Source organism: Solea solea, chromosome 10, assembly GCF_958295425.1.
Source record: "Solea solea chromosome 10, fSolSol10.1, whole genome shotgun sequence".
In the NCBI taxonomy this organism is placed as follows: domain Eukaryota; kingdom Metazoa; phylum Chordata; class Actinopteri; order Pleuronectiformes; family Soleidae; genus Solea; species Solea solea.
The window spans coordinates 8732180-8746606 of record NC_081143.1 but is presented as its reverse complement, the minus strand read 5'-3'; the positions used below and the strand labels follow the sequence as shown (position 1 = coordinate 8746606).

Below are 14427 nucleotides of genomic sequence, written 5' to 3'. Positions count from 1 at the left end.
ACGCATGAGATCAGTTAAGGCAGTGGTTTTCAGACTTTTTATACCAAGTACCACTTAAGAAAATATTGAGCTCTTGAAGTAACACCATTATCACCAACGTTAAAATACACTGGTGTAAATAGGTGGAGCTCATTCTTTATTTTTTATTTTCAATGCACTCTGATCACATACCCTGGTATGGTTGGACTCCAAGTACCGCCAAAGCAAGTTCACGTACCACTGGTGGTACACCTACCACTGTTTGAGAACCATGGAGGTAAGGGAAGGAATTATTACTGAAGTGTTCAATTTATCGGGAGTCAGAGGTCGGAACTGGGAGTGACCGCGTTTGTGACTTGAGGGTTGTTCCAGTTGAACGAATGCCTTCTCAACTTGGTAATTCTAACATCGGTCTGCGCCTGGAGCTCACAAAATCACCTCAGAAAGTAATTTATTGTAGACGGCACTCAGGTCAAATTTTTCTTATGTATTGTCATTTTGTCTTAATTGTTCTTTGTCTACCTATTAGTTTTCTTATGTAGTCTTACGTATAATGTTATGTTCCTATTCTGTCCTAATAGTTGTTTGTTTGCCTGCCCAGTGACCGCAGATATAAATTAGCTATTAACTCTGGAACAACTGTAAGAATTGTGTGTTGTCCCTGTTAAATAAACTTAACTAAACTAAACTAATGCATTATGCATCCAGATTGTCATAGAACACCAACAAAAGAGAGTTACAGTACATAAAAGTACAATTAAAAGTAAGTGTATAAGCTGCTTAACAATAATAATTAAATATCAACTTCCATTTTATGAAATAGTTCATTTGTCATTAATTTTGCAGGTAAAACCGTGTCATAACCAGTGAGTAAGTGGGGTTTTGGAGGGAATGGGAGGGGGCGTCCACTGATGTGTGCCCCGCCCCTAGCTCAGACTGACCAATGGGAGCAGCAAGAGCACGCGTGGCGACCAATCAACAAAAAGTGATGATAGTGAATAGAAGTTTAGTTTTTTTGAGTTTGAGACAGATGGAGAGCCGAGATTAACGGAGAAACCGAGATGGGTGTGCGGCCACGAGTGAGAAAAAGTACCGTTTGAGTTACAAAACTTGTCCGTCTGCTTTCAGAAAAGCTTCTTCAAGGCGACTGAACAAGCGCTTCCCGTCTCTTTCTCTACCACAAGTGTGTGTGTGGAGCAGAGGAGGTGGGAGCAGGTGTTCGGCGGAGGGAGACGCATCGCTTCAGTCGGCGGCTCCCCGAGCCTCAACACACACACAGTCGCGAGGAGGAGAGACCGGCCAAAGCGCCGCTAACGGCTGCTAACAGGACACCACAACTGCCGTGAGTACGAAGGAACGGCGGTGCTTTTGTTTCCCGGTTGGACTGTTTTTTTCCTGAACCGCTGAAGACTGGATAAAAAAGGAGAAAGGCTCCAGTCAGTGTCGCAGTGAGAGTAAAACGATAGCGTCCGAGTTACTTTGCCGTGGTTTGGATTAACTCTTTCGACTGCAGCGTATCGAAAACTGCAGACTGAACAACTTAATAGAGGCGTATGTTGTTGTCGTTGTTGTATTTCGCCGCTAACCTGTTGTGTCTCTGTTTTTCTTCTTCTACCGTGTAACACGAGAAGCGGCGCATTTTACGGCAAGTTAACCTATCAAGTGTCCGAGGCAAGAGCCCTCTTTCCGGGAGAGTGGTGCATCATTTTGACCGTTACTGTCGTTAATGGGTGAATGTACGTATACAATAATAGACTGCACATCATCATTAGCAGAAGCAGCACGCTTAAAACTGTCCGAGAAGAGCGAACTGTGTGTGTAGACCTAAGAAAGGAAAAAAAACAGAAACACAACATCTTCAAAAGGAACAAAAACATTAATAATATATAGTCTATACTCGTAGAATGAATGAGGCATCTGCAGCTGGGACTGATGGTGAATCTAATGTGAAGAATTTGCACTTGAAAATGCATTTAAAACACGAGATTTTTGTTTGTTAAGAATACAATAAACAGCCCACTGGCACCATAACCACGCAGGCCTCGCAAGTTGAATTCCCACAGCATCCTCATACGCCACCTGTAGTCTCTGCATGCTAGAAATGTAGTAGTTTGTCCACAAGTGTGCGTTATATTTACAGAATCAATTTAGTGAGTTGATTGTTAGAGTTTTCGCGCACATACACACACACACAAACACACGTGCGCGCGCACATATTGATAATCTGCGTTTCTCTGTGTGAAAACGACCGCTGTCCAAACAGCAAAATGATCCGCGGGACAAATCCCCAGTGAAGACCCCCAAAACAAGCGCGGATTTGAGTTCTACAGCAGCAGAGAATAAGCCGATAAGTCGAAAACACACTCAAATGTATTAATTCCGTGGTTGGATCAATCCAGATGAAGATGAGGTATGGTGGGGCGCAGTTAAACGCGGACTCAGACGCAGCACACGCAGATTACCCTGGAGCCGCTTTTTCACCGTGAAAGCCACACGAGTGAGGGGAAAGTCTTTCTGTTGGTCAGGGGAAACCCTCCTCCTCCTCCTCCGTCTCCTCATCCTCCCCCTGCACCTCCTCATCCTCCTCCTGCCGACTTTCGGACAGCTGGAGCTGGGATAAGTCATAACGCGGAGATTGTCTGTCACAGCAGCGGTGAACTCCCGCAGCTCGGATCTTTGCTTCACCGGGAAAGCAAGGAGGACTGCGGGTGCTCAGTCCCGCTGCTCTCTGTACCGGACCTTTTTCCCCGACTGAGAGAGTTGCAGCAGCAAAGCACAAGCGGACACGGACACAGTTGGTCCCCCCCATTCTCTGGCGCAATGAAACCGGGAGTTGTCTGCTCCCGGGAGCGTGTGGAGGGACCCACAGCAGGGATCGGGCAAATGATGACGGTGGGGACCAGGACGACGCAGAGTAGGAGCCGGTGTCTACATGTCTTTCTCCTGCTTCTACTCAGCAGCTGCTGCCACATGTTGCATGGCCAAGGTAAGAGCTAAACTCCACCGGACCCTGGGTTCATTTGTCAGGTGATGCACCAAATGAAACATCCACACGAATTAGCGAGAAAGAACAATTTATGATGCCGTTGTTGAAGCAGTTTCTGCAGACTCACACTGACTTTCTCATTCATCAGTGGGACTGAGGTGAACAGGGTAAGAGTGAGATGATGAGACTTAAAGTGGAAACCATGGTGTGATTAATTAGACAGAGTGTAGCTGTGTGTGTGTGTCAGCAGGAGGGATTCAGGGAGTGAGCAGGGTTTATTGGGTCAACAACATTGTTTTTTAGCAAATTAAGTCAGGTTAATTGTGTTCTGTGCAGGAGGCATACTGGTGGGGGGTTGGGGGTTGTATACTTACTAGAGTTCATGGGTAAATTATCATGATTGTTATGATGATGCATATATCATAGGATGATGATTGCAAGATTAAGTTATTGAGGATGTATATGGGGACTGGATTGGGGTATTACAGCATCACAGCACTAGTAATCCCCTTCTTACTCAATGACCTGCTTAAGCTCTTGGTGTGGCACAAACACACACACACACACACACACACATGCAGCCAAACACTGTGTATTAATTTAAGTTGCCTGCTATTAGTGGAGTATTAACCTTATTGTGGTGGCAGGTGTCCAGATTAGTGTGCGTGACATGTGGTCGTCGTGGGTTACTGTGTGGAGTAATTGTTGAATATAGCAGCCAAAAGAAGACGAACATGATGAGGTATTGATTCTTGGTGAAAGTTGTTTGTGAAAATTGAGTGTTGCCATGTTACGTGAACGTGTGTGCTATTTTCTTTGGTCTCTATAGAGTGAGAGAATGATGGAGAGACACTGTGAAAATGAGTGTGTCCATGTGAACATGTACCTCATGGGATCATGTCAAAGTGGCAAAACAAAAGCAGAGAAAGGGTCAGACTGGTTTTCCCTGGGTCACAGATGGTGTGGTGGGCAGAATGTAAGGCTGGGGGTCATGCGGAGGAGGGGGTCTCAGGAATGTCTCTTCATATGTGTGCGTGCGTGCGGACGGTAGTGGTGGGGTGAGCTATTTGTGAATGCACAGGGAATGTGTGTGCCATTTAAGTGCAGGAAAGTGTCTGGTTGAGTGTGAATGTGGGATCGTAGGGGAGGAGGGGGGGAAAGTAAGGAGGCAGTGTGGCTATAAGGGAAGGAGGTGGTGTGAGAAGAAGCAGTGGAGCGAGTGGGGAGTGGCATGATAAGGAGGGTAAGATGAAAAAAATTGAGTAGGGAGGGAGGGTTGGAGAGAGAATGTGGCATGCAGTGCTTGTCACTCAGAAGACTGTGCCTGCAGTTCAATCGATGATGACGGTATGACAACACCTCTGTGTGTGTCAAAAGTTGCGCTCCTCTCCCTCCTTTTCCCAGTCATCACACTCGCGGTGTTTCCTCCCTCCCTGGTGCCGAGGATGAGGTGGAAGACCGAGGGACAGTGTAGCTGCAGAGTCAGCTCTTTTTGTCCTCCTTCTAATGTCAAGGTCTCAGCAACAGCACCCAAGTTACAACCCTCCACCCTTAAAACCCCACCAGTTTAGTTGTTACTAGTATTTTACTGTGAAATGCCTGTACCTCCAGACACTGGCAGATGTGGCACGGGTTGTGCTTGTTTGTGTGCTAGTGGGTGAAATGGGAATTAGTGAAACAGATTCAGGATCAGGCTGTCGGAGGATGAGGTGGTGGAGGGTGGGATGGGGGTGGGGATATTGATTTAATAAGCTGTGCCAGGCGGCCAATCGAAGGCTGTAGATTTTCCAGGTTCCGACCCCTCTATCCCCAGCATTTATTAGGACATTTTATTTTAGGAGGAAAAGGATGAAATTCATGAGCCAAGGTTGATCCTCTTGATCTCTTCCTGTCTCTTTTTCCCTTGCTCCCTTTCCCCCCCTCAGTCCCACTCCATTCCACTCTTTCTTCCACTCTCTCTCTGTCTTTTTCTTCAGTCAATCGATGCCCACACCCCTCCTCATAAATGCAAGGCTCTATATACGCCAACTCTCATCTCTGGGAGCACATTTAAATAAGCTCATCGATCTTTCATTTTAAGGTTTAAGTGACGGCAGCATTTTACTGTCTCCCCTCCTCTGTACCTCCTCCTCCTCCTCTCTCACTTTCTGAACCTCTCACTCTCCACTGCCCACCTCACCAGACTCCCCTCTTTATTCATAACCCCCACCTTCTTTATTCATCACCCCCCCCCCCCCCCCCACCCCCCTCCCTGCCTCCCTGTCACTGAGAGGGTTCTGCTCCACAGCTGTTTGACTGATTCATGTTTCGAGCATGGCTACAGACAGAGCCTCATTCTAGACTTTATATTCTGAGCAAAGTCAAAAGACGGGGTCACATTTAGTGCGTTTCACAATGTTAATATATTCTATAGTGTGAACACAGTTCAGAATGACCCACTGTCCAGCTGTTGAGAATTTCTTGTTTAACAGCAGTTGAAAAGCCATGCATTTACAAATAATTAACAAAACACACAGGACCACGTAAAATATTTAACTATAGTAATGGTCAAACGCAGGATCCATTTACATAGCAACAGCTATAAGAACAATGAGGTCTGTAATACAGGGAAAGGAGAATGATTTTGTCCTGGTGGCTAATTGTGGATAAAGATAATGGTCTGTAAGTAGCCAAAGTGTAATAAAAAATACTGGTAGTATTCATTATTATACCCTTGCCCAAGGTAATTGCATTAAAATATGGCTTGAGCATCCCAGCTGTTAAACCATTGCCTAAAAAGATGTCACAGGTCCCAATTTTCAGTGCTGTTACCAAAGATTAGTTTCTCATAATGTCTTTGGAATTTGGCTTCAGCTTCATGGAGGCCAACAAAGTATTTTTTTTTATCATTTTGCTGTATCAGCAATCAGTGTCTATCAGTGTGATTAAGGTTTATATGACACATGTCACTGGTTCAGTCTAGCCAGAGCTTGATGCTGATTAGACCACTTAAGTGAATGGAAGCCATCAATATGACTTTGTGTGGTGTGCTTAGACAATTTTGAGCATCATGTCAAAATCAAAATTAGATAGACTAGCATCACACACACGCCCACACACATACAAACCAAGTCCTTGTCTCTCATCAATATCAGTTAGAGCTGAAGAGGAAATTCGCTTAACCATACTGTCATGAGGAGACGGTACTTTAGAAGCCTTGTTTTGTCGAGAGCTAATTATCATTTTCCAGGCTGCATAACCTTACTCTGACTTTTTCACCTCCCCACACACACCCATTTCTCTGTGTGTCGATTGTTATTCTGTTTAAATGTAAAAGTTCACTCAATGCTGCACTTTACTTATTATTACAACATCTAAAATAATGTGCTCAAACAAAATGTAGTAGTTGTCTGAAAATTAATTTCATGTCTGACTGACATAAAGCCCATTGCTCACTAGTGGCTGGGAGAAAGTTGTCAAAAATATAACATTTGCACTTAATTTTAATTTGGAGGCTGATGAGTTGTGCTCTCAGCTCTCAGTAGTGCTGTTAAGATGTTTAATATATCAAGTTTTGTCACTCAATAACATTTTTGTGGGTGTCCTATGTAGGTAGTTGTAAAAACTTGCTATTTATAAAACAATTACACACACATTTTTTGTGCACATAGACACAAATCAAATTCCAATTTGGAGGAGTTAGAATTCTGGTGACATCAGGAGAGATTCATGACTCTGATAGATTGTGTATGTGGATGTGCACGTGTATCATATTAAAGGATGAAGAAGAAGACTGGGTGGGGTGTGTGTGGAATAGATGTCAGGTTAGTGAGGTCCCTGTTCGACTCCCTTATTTCCTGTCTGTCAGGAAGAACAAATCACCATACTTACACAGCCACTTGACACTCTGTGCTCTGAGAGAGAGTGTGTGTGTGTGTGTGTGTGTGTGAATTTGAGAGGGACAGAGTTTGTGTGTTATTCTACCTGTCAGGTGTGTGAAAGAGATTTTATTCTCAACAGACGACTCTGCAGACTACATACAGTATATGTGGCTGGCAGGTGTGTATTTTTGTTGGTGTCAGATTTGAAGCTCAATCAGTCCCAAGTGTTTTCTTCTCACAGCAGAAGTATCAGCGATAGAGAAGCAGCCAGAGTCTCCTAATCGAAAATAATCACCTGTGTGTGTGTGTGTGTGTGTGTGTGTGTGTGTGAAAAGTGGTATGTGTGGAGTGTGAGGCAGGTGCCATTTTCGTTTGGTCAAGCACAAACCTGCTGTCACTGGTCAGTGACGAGTTGTGGGTGACAAGTTGTTGAGTGGGTGTTGAGGTCAACTAAAGGTCAGAAGTTTCCCACTGCAGTCACAAGGCGGCAACAACTATGGTCAGTTGAAGAGAGCATATTAAATACGATATGTCATAGAGTAATTGACAGTAGCTTTGAGTCTGTGAAGTGTCTACACATGACTGTGCTTCTTCCCAGTCAGAAGAGTTTCCTGTCTTCATGAAAAGCTGCATTTTTATAGACACTTTCCTCAAAAACATCCTTTTAGAGCTTTGAAATATGAGCCAAGTGGGAGACATTCTTGTCTCCCTCTGCCTCTCTGTCATGCTTCCCTTTGCTCATAATTTTTTTGTGTTTATTCGCTCAGAATTGCTCCTCTTCTTTTTGGTTTCTGATCCTTTCTTCCCTCTGTGTTTCCCCATAAGGGACTTTCGAAACTATTGCTGCAGGCCACACAGGTGGAATAGAGGCTGTGTAGTAGTTTAGGCCTTGGTGTTTATTATCTAAGATAGGGGAAGGCGTTAGCTATTGATCTGCCATGTACATGTGGGTGTGATTTTGTGTGGTGGTGGCAAAGATGTTTTTCCAGGTACACATCCGAGTAAATCAAAGTGCCTATACAACATATTTACTGACTGAACTGGAACACATCACAGAGTAAAAACACAACCTTAAACAAAGCAAAACAACAGTGCACACACAAGCATAAACACATACTGTATTTGTCACTTAAAGTACAGGGAATGTTTAAACACACATTGCTGGGTTATGGTGGTTCCCCATAGACTGTTCCTAAGTAAATTTGTGACAGGTTGGTGGATATTTCTGGTGGAATTTGTACTTGGAGCTGGAGCTATTTACTTGGAGCTATTTAGTTTTTTGTAAAAGGTTTAGAAAATACTTTTTCACCTGTTGATAAATAGCTGTTTTTTATACACAGTGATCACAATCTCTGGGCGATTTGTGTTTATTAGGCAAATGAATACACCTGCGCACATCCTTCTCTTCCTACATGTTTTGATTTATAATATGGAACATACAATATATTTTGCAGTCAATTGCAGAACTGTGACCTCCAAATGCAGGTTTTGTGTAGTATGCTGTCAGGTCATCGCTGCTCCCAAAAGCAATACATTGATAATTTATTGTTTGAATGTGCTAAATCTTTTATTGAGACTGGGTCATGAGGAGTCAAAACAAGAATTCCAAGTGGTGCTTTTCAAATTAATTCCAGTAACAAACTAATTTAAAAAGACCTCTGGCTATTGTGAAAGCAGAGTGGCCATGGGGAATTAAAGGAAGAAAAAAAATATTTCCACTGCTGAAGAGTGACGATGTGCTTGTTTAGTGGCTTGTGTAAATACCACACACTGGAGTTGCTAATTAAATGTATCAGTGATCCGCTGTGCCCGAACATTTATGGAAATAAAACACAATTACCTGAACAAAAAAAAAAAAGTAATACAAGAGCTAACTTTTGTAACTTAATTTACTGATCCAAAATGACACGGGTTACACTAAATAGCTACTATATTGGTAACAAGAATATTTTACACCTCTCCACACCTGGTGTTAATGACTGATTAGACAATGCAGGCGGGTTAAAACCTGCTGTGGGTGTTTATGTCACAAAATCCACTTAGAGCATTTCACATCTACTACTTTTATAATCTGCTAAGGTGTCTGCTCACCTTGCTACTGCTATAATACCATTAACACTGCCCTGTGCAGATGTAGGGTTACTTTATTTTTTACTTTCAAATGAATAATGCAGGTTAAAAGATACAATTTAGAGCTCAATATCTTTTTTTCTGTGTTTCTTCTGCTCCCACTCTATGGGTCGCCACAGTGGATGATACGAACATTTGATTTGACAGAGATTTTTTACTTTTACTTTGTTGGGACTGGAACAGTGAGTATGCAAGGTGTGACCCCTGTGACTGGGGTCAAATTAGATTGTCCAATTAAAAATGAGCAATGGGGATTGGTTACCCTGCTCAGGGGTACCCCACCCTTGACAGGACGTGAAATTGAACTAGCAACCTTTCGGTCACAAGCCAAGTTCTCTTTCTCCTGTTTTTAGAAACTCAATATCTACTATTCAGGGAATTTAGAAAGCACTACACTCCCTCCCATCTAATTTCCTCTCTTCTAGAAGTTTCTGTCAGAATTGCTGTTATCTTCTACGTTTTACATTTCGGTGAATTATTTGTTTCTATTCTCTGTAGAAGAATAGAGGGTGTCACTTGCTGTGCAGACTTTAAAGCCTTTTGAGGCAAACCGTGTGTTGTGGATGTTGGGCTATATAAATAACTGATTATACAAGTATATAAAGTGACTTGACTTTACTTTGACTTGCACACGTCATGTTAATGTGTATATTAAACCTAAAAGAGTTACGACAAGAGAAATATTTGATTCATCTCCTGAATTGGTTGTACATTTTATTTTTAAATACATATGAATTTAATATTGGCTGACTGCTCATGCTTGAGAACGCTGGGTAATATTTTTTCACACAGCATCTCATTTGAAAAAGATATGAAAAGCAGAAAAACCAAAGGCACCAGCGAGATGACACAAACGCCGTCACAACACACCTTGTGAAATGTGAAAGGTGCTTATTGAAAAATATCAAATAATGACACAGTGGATTCTTGCGCTTGTTGTTTTGTTTTTAATCTCACATAACTGATTTGTTTTTTGAGGTAACCCTTATGTGATGAACCTTATATCCTTGAGTATTTTCAGTGTTTTGAGATGCAGCCAGAGGGAGATGATACAAAACTAATAACCAAAAGTCAGCGTGACAGTTTCATCATATGTAGTACATTTTATGGGGCTTAATGATATTAAGAACTTTCAACTCAGTGATAGCAGCGTGCTCTGTGCAAAGTTGTAAACAGTCAAACTTCTCTAAAGATTATCACGTACAGCCTCACAGGGATTCATCTTTAATCAAGAAAAAAATGTACAGAGGTTCCAATGGTGGACCAAACAAAAGATAGTAAAGCTTACAGCACCTCACAGAGTGCAGGTTGTTTACTGTATATGCCACGCTTTTATAAAAGATGACACTGTGACCACACTTTTTCCTATGAAAAGTAAAGCCATATCAGCAGTTTGCTTCTTTTTCTTTACTTTTCTTTTCTTTTCTTTTCTTTTCTTTTCTTTTCTTTTCTTTTCTTTTCTTTTCTTTTCTTTTCTTTTCTTTTCTCAAAGCCATTATTTCCCTCCTACCCAAGGTCGTGCCTGGATGGCCCTCTTAGTTGTGAGATAGATGTCACAGGAATATTTGTATTTATAATATTGGGATTTCAGACAATTACAAGGTAAAACTTGTGTACAGTTATTGCATCAAGAAGAGTGAGGGTGCAGTGAATGAAGGACAGTGAATAACACTTAAATTGCACTTTAAATTTAGTGGTGGCTTCTTTATACAAACAAAGCTAGGTTTTGTGTTTCATATCAATTTTGTCTTTTTCTTTTATTGTCCTTTATATTTCCAAGAACCTCTTATTTAAATGTGCTGCATTTGAAAACGCTTTAGTGAAAGGGGATCTTTGTATTAGCTTAATTCTGTTTTGATTTGTTTGCACAATCTTTTTGCGGCAACATTTGTCCATTTGAAATAAAAATGCAAAAATGGTCTTTGAATATTTGATGGTATTATTTGTCCAATGTTGAATATTTTCCAGTGTATGAGAGCTAGTGAAGGTAACGCAGGGTTCATGGCACATTGAGCTCAGGGGAGCAGCTAATGAGATGCATTCAAGAGAACTCTTAAATGTCATCACTTCTGCACACACACATGAAGTCCACTAACTAAAAGCTTGCGGCAGATGTAGAGCTGCAACTAGCGATTGTTTTCATAATCGATTATTTTCTCGATTAATCAATTAATTGTGTGGTCCATAAAATATCACAAAACCTTAAAAAACCTTGATCAGTGTTTTGTCAAACCTGGAAATGATGATGTTCTCAAATGTCTTGTTTTGTCCACAAACCAAAATGATTCACTTTTAACGATTTCTTCGTTATCCAGGGCAAAGAAATTAAGAAAATATTTACATTTAAGAAGCCTAAACAATCGTAAATCTCGTTTTAACAGGTTAATTGATTATCAAAATAGTTGTCGATTAATTTAGTAATCGATTAATAATCGATTAATCGATTAATTGTTTCAGCTCTAGGCAGATGCACCACAAATTAGGCAGTCCACGACCCTCATGTGGATGATAAAGTGGTAGAAAATGGATGGATGGATGTCTAGAAGAATATCTTTGGGATAAACTGGAAGAGAGATTGCGAGCCAAGCTTTCTCTTCTAACATCAGTGCTTGACCTCATAAATGCTCTACAGAATGAATGTACACATTCATATTCATATTCACATACATACATTTCCTACAGAAGTTTAACACTTAAAAATCTTGATGAATGTCTTCCAAGAAGTGTGGAAGCTGTTAAAGCTGCAAAAGGGGAACTAACTTCATACTAAAGTACTGTATATGTATTTCATTACTGTTGTTATAATGGTCAGGCGTCCAAATACTTTTGTCCATATAGTGTATGTGTTAACAGCTTCTTAGTTTTAAAGGTGTAGAAATTACTGAATTGGACTGACTGGTATATTGGAGGTTGTGATTTCGGTATCAGACATTAAAAAGTCACAGCCATGTGCCATCCCTAATTAACAGGAACAACTGGTGAAAAAAACAAAAAAAAAACAGGTGGCTGGAAATACATCAGAGACGCACACTCTCACTCTCTCTCTTAAGCACCTGGGGGATGCCTTTTAAACTCCTGCCTTGTCCTGCCAGTTATTTAGTGGCAGCACTAGATTAGTCGAAGGCTCCAGAGCAGTCTTATAGTGATGTGCAGAAAGTTTCCTCAACTAGATTGGTTCAGTCAGCACTGGGAGTCAGACTGGCAACCCTCCAGAGTATCCTACCACAGTCTTTGTCTTAAACTCTGCACACTTTCTCTATTTATCACTCCCATCTGTCTCTCCTTTCCTCTCTCCTTTCACTGCACTTTTACTGTGTCAGTTGCAGGGCGTGGAATGATATGCAGTGCAAATGTTTCCGAGGGAGAACATCAAATGTGAAACCCCCACCCCACCCACCTCTTCCCCTCCTCCCAAATGCACCTGGCTGAGGCTCTTCATTTGTTTGTGTATGTTTTCTTTGTGGTGGGGCCCATCATGCTGTCTGAAAAGGATCTTTGCATAGTCAGTGGCCAGTCACGTAATATTACTGAGGGCAGATGGGGTTGAGTAGAAGTAAGGGAGTGTACACCACTGCATGTGTATTTGAGCAGCATGATTTACTTGTTCAGTGCAAAGGCTGTACACTGCTGCAGGTGTGTGTTCTCAGCTTGATGCGTTTGATCTGCTACAGGTGTTTGAAAGGGTGTGTGTGTGTGTATGTATGTGGCCAGAGGTTTTTTTTTTTTTTAAACTCAGTCCTTTGATCCAAGCTAGAGGTGGACTTATCTCTGGAGCCAACAGTATGGAGATTTGCACTGCAGAAATGTGTGTATGCATGTGTCTGTTTTAAGCACATGAGGGAAAACTGTATAGTCTGATACTGAATAAAAACATAAAAAAACGGTCAGTTTTTGTGCTGCAGGGACATGTGTGTGTTTTGCATGTTGGGTATGTTTCATCAATATGTCTAAATTCAGTGAAGTTCTGAGACTGGACAGTCCTACGAGTTCAGCTGTTGGCCACGTCTTTTACAGCGATTGTTGTTGATCTGAAATGACTTGTTGAACATATTGACCTTTTTTGAATGTTTACGTGATATACATTTAAAGGAGGGTAGAATGTACAATTGCATTTGCAGCAACAAGACCCAGGTTCGAGTCCCGATTGGAACAAGGGCCTTTCTACATGGAGTTTGCATGTTCTCCCCGTGTGTGTCTGGGTTTTCTGCGGGTTCTCCGGCTTCCTCCCACAGTCCAAAAACATCCAATATGGGGATTAGGTAAATTGGTCACTCTAAATTGACCATAGGTGTGAATGCGAGAGGGAATGGTTGTTTGTCTCTGTGTGTGGCCCTGCGATAGACTGGCGAACTGTCCAGGATGTTCCCCGCCTATCGCCCTTTGTCAGCTGAGATTGAAAAAATTGCCCCCCGTGACCCTCCAGTGGGGGATAAAGCTGTAGATAATGGATGGATCGATGTAATATAACTTGGACTACTAAGCTTTTAGTAACGCATTTGTGCTAGTACTTTTTAAATTAACAACATACAACATTACATATTTAAAAAGTGCTCAAGCTTTTTTTTGGCTGAATTGTACACCCCTCACTAACATTCTGGTCACATCACATCAATAGTGAATGTCTGTGTGTTTTTACGGCCTGTGCTCAGTGAAGAATTACTCTGATTTTGCGTTTGTTTCTGATAACCAATCCAGTGATTTTGATCAGCATTGGACTGATAATGATAGAGAGAATTGTATGGGCACATGCCCAGCACCAAATCCAAATCCAAGAATCCAATGTTTTTTTTCCCTTTCTCGTAATAACACTCTGATGTAATTATCTCCTACGCAATCCCCTGACCCAGTGGTGGCACTGGAACAATCAGTTCGACATTCTGCCACCTCATAACTTAGTTCCCACTTTAGATCTGTGATCTAAGTTGTTGCACATTGGTGCTACAGTTGTTACATGTACACCACATTGCACAGTTCTAGAGTTAACCAAACAAAATGTCATGATAACCACAACTATGAAACAATAGTCTGACTGAGACCACTGCAGAGGTTGACAGCCACAACTGCATGGAACACTTCATATTTTGACCGCTTGTTACAAAACTGTAACTGTACAGTCAGCGACACAGGTGCTGTGGCCCTTTAAGAGCAGCAGTGAGTGAAAAGCTAACATGCTTCTACAAAGATTAGGTATCATTTCCTGTTTCACTGACATTGCACCGTTTTCTACTGTTGTGGATATCAATCCACTCGACACACACATATTGTTAAAATCACAAAAGCCCTCTGTTAGCGACACTCTCGCTACCTCACTATGGTACACCACGTATAGTCACAGTCAGTGAACGTAGACTTTCAGTTAGCTTAGCAGTGATGGCTAATTGCGCTCCTTCTCAGATATCTGTAAAGACAACTGTGAAAGTGAACAACATGAATTCCTTACAACCACTGTAACACAATGTGATCATGAGGGAA

At 41.7% G+C, this 14427-nt stretch overlaps 1 protein-coding gene across 2 annotated transcripts in view; it reads left to right on the top strand.

The window, feature by feature from the left end:
* Positions 1–1023: 1023 nt before the first annotated feature.
* The window catches only part of LOC131466990 (protein sidekick-1-like), a 267384-nt gene continuing 253980 nt past the window's right edge, over positions 1024–14427 (top strand). For both annotated transcript variants that reach the window (XM_058640648.1, XM_058640647.1), the window contains exon 1: positions 1024–2965. In XM_058640648.1, coding sequence (XP_058496631.1) covers positions 2800–2965 — 166 coding nt within the window. In that variant the 5' untranslated portion in view covers positions 1024–2799. The remainder of the gene's footprint in view (positions 2966–14427) is intronic.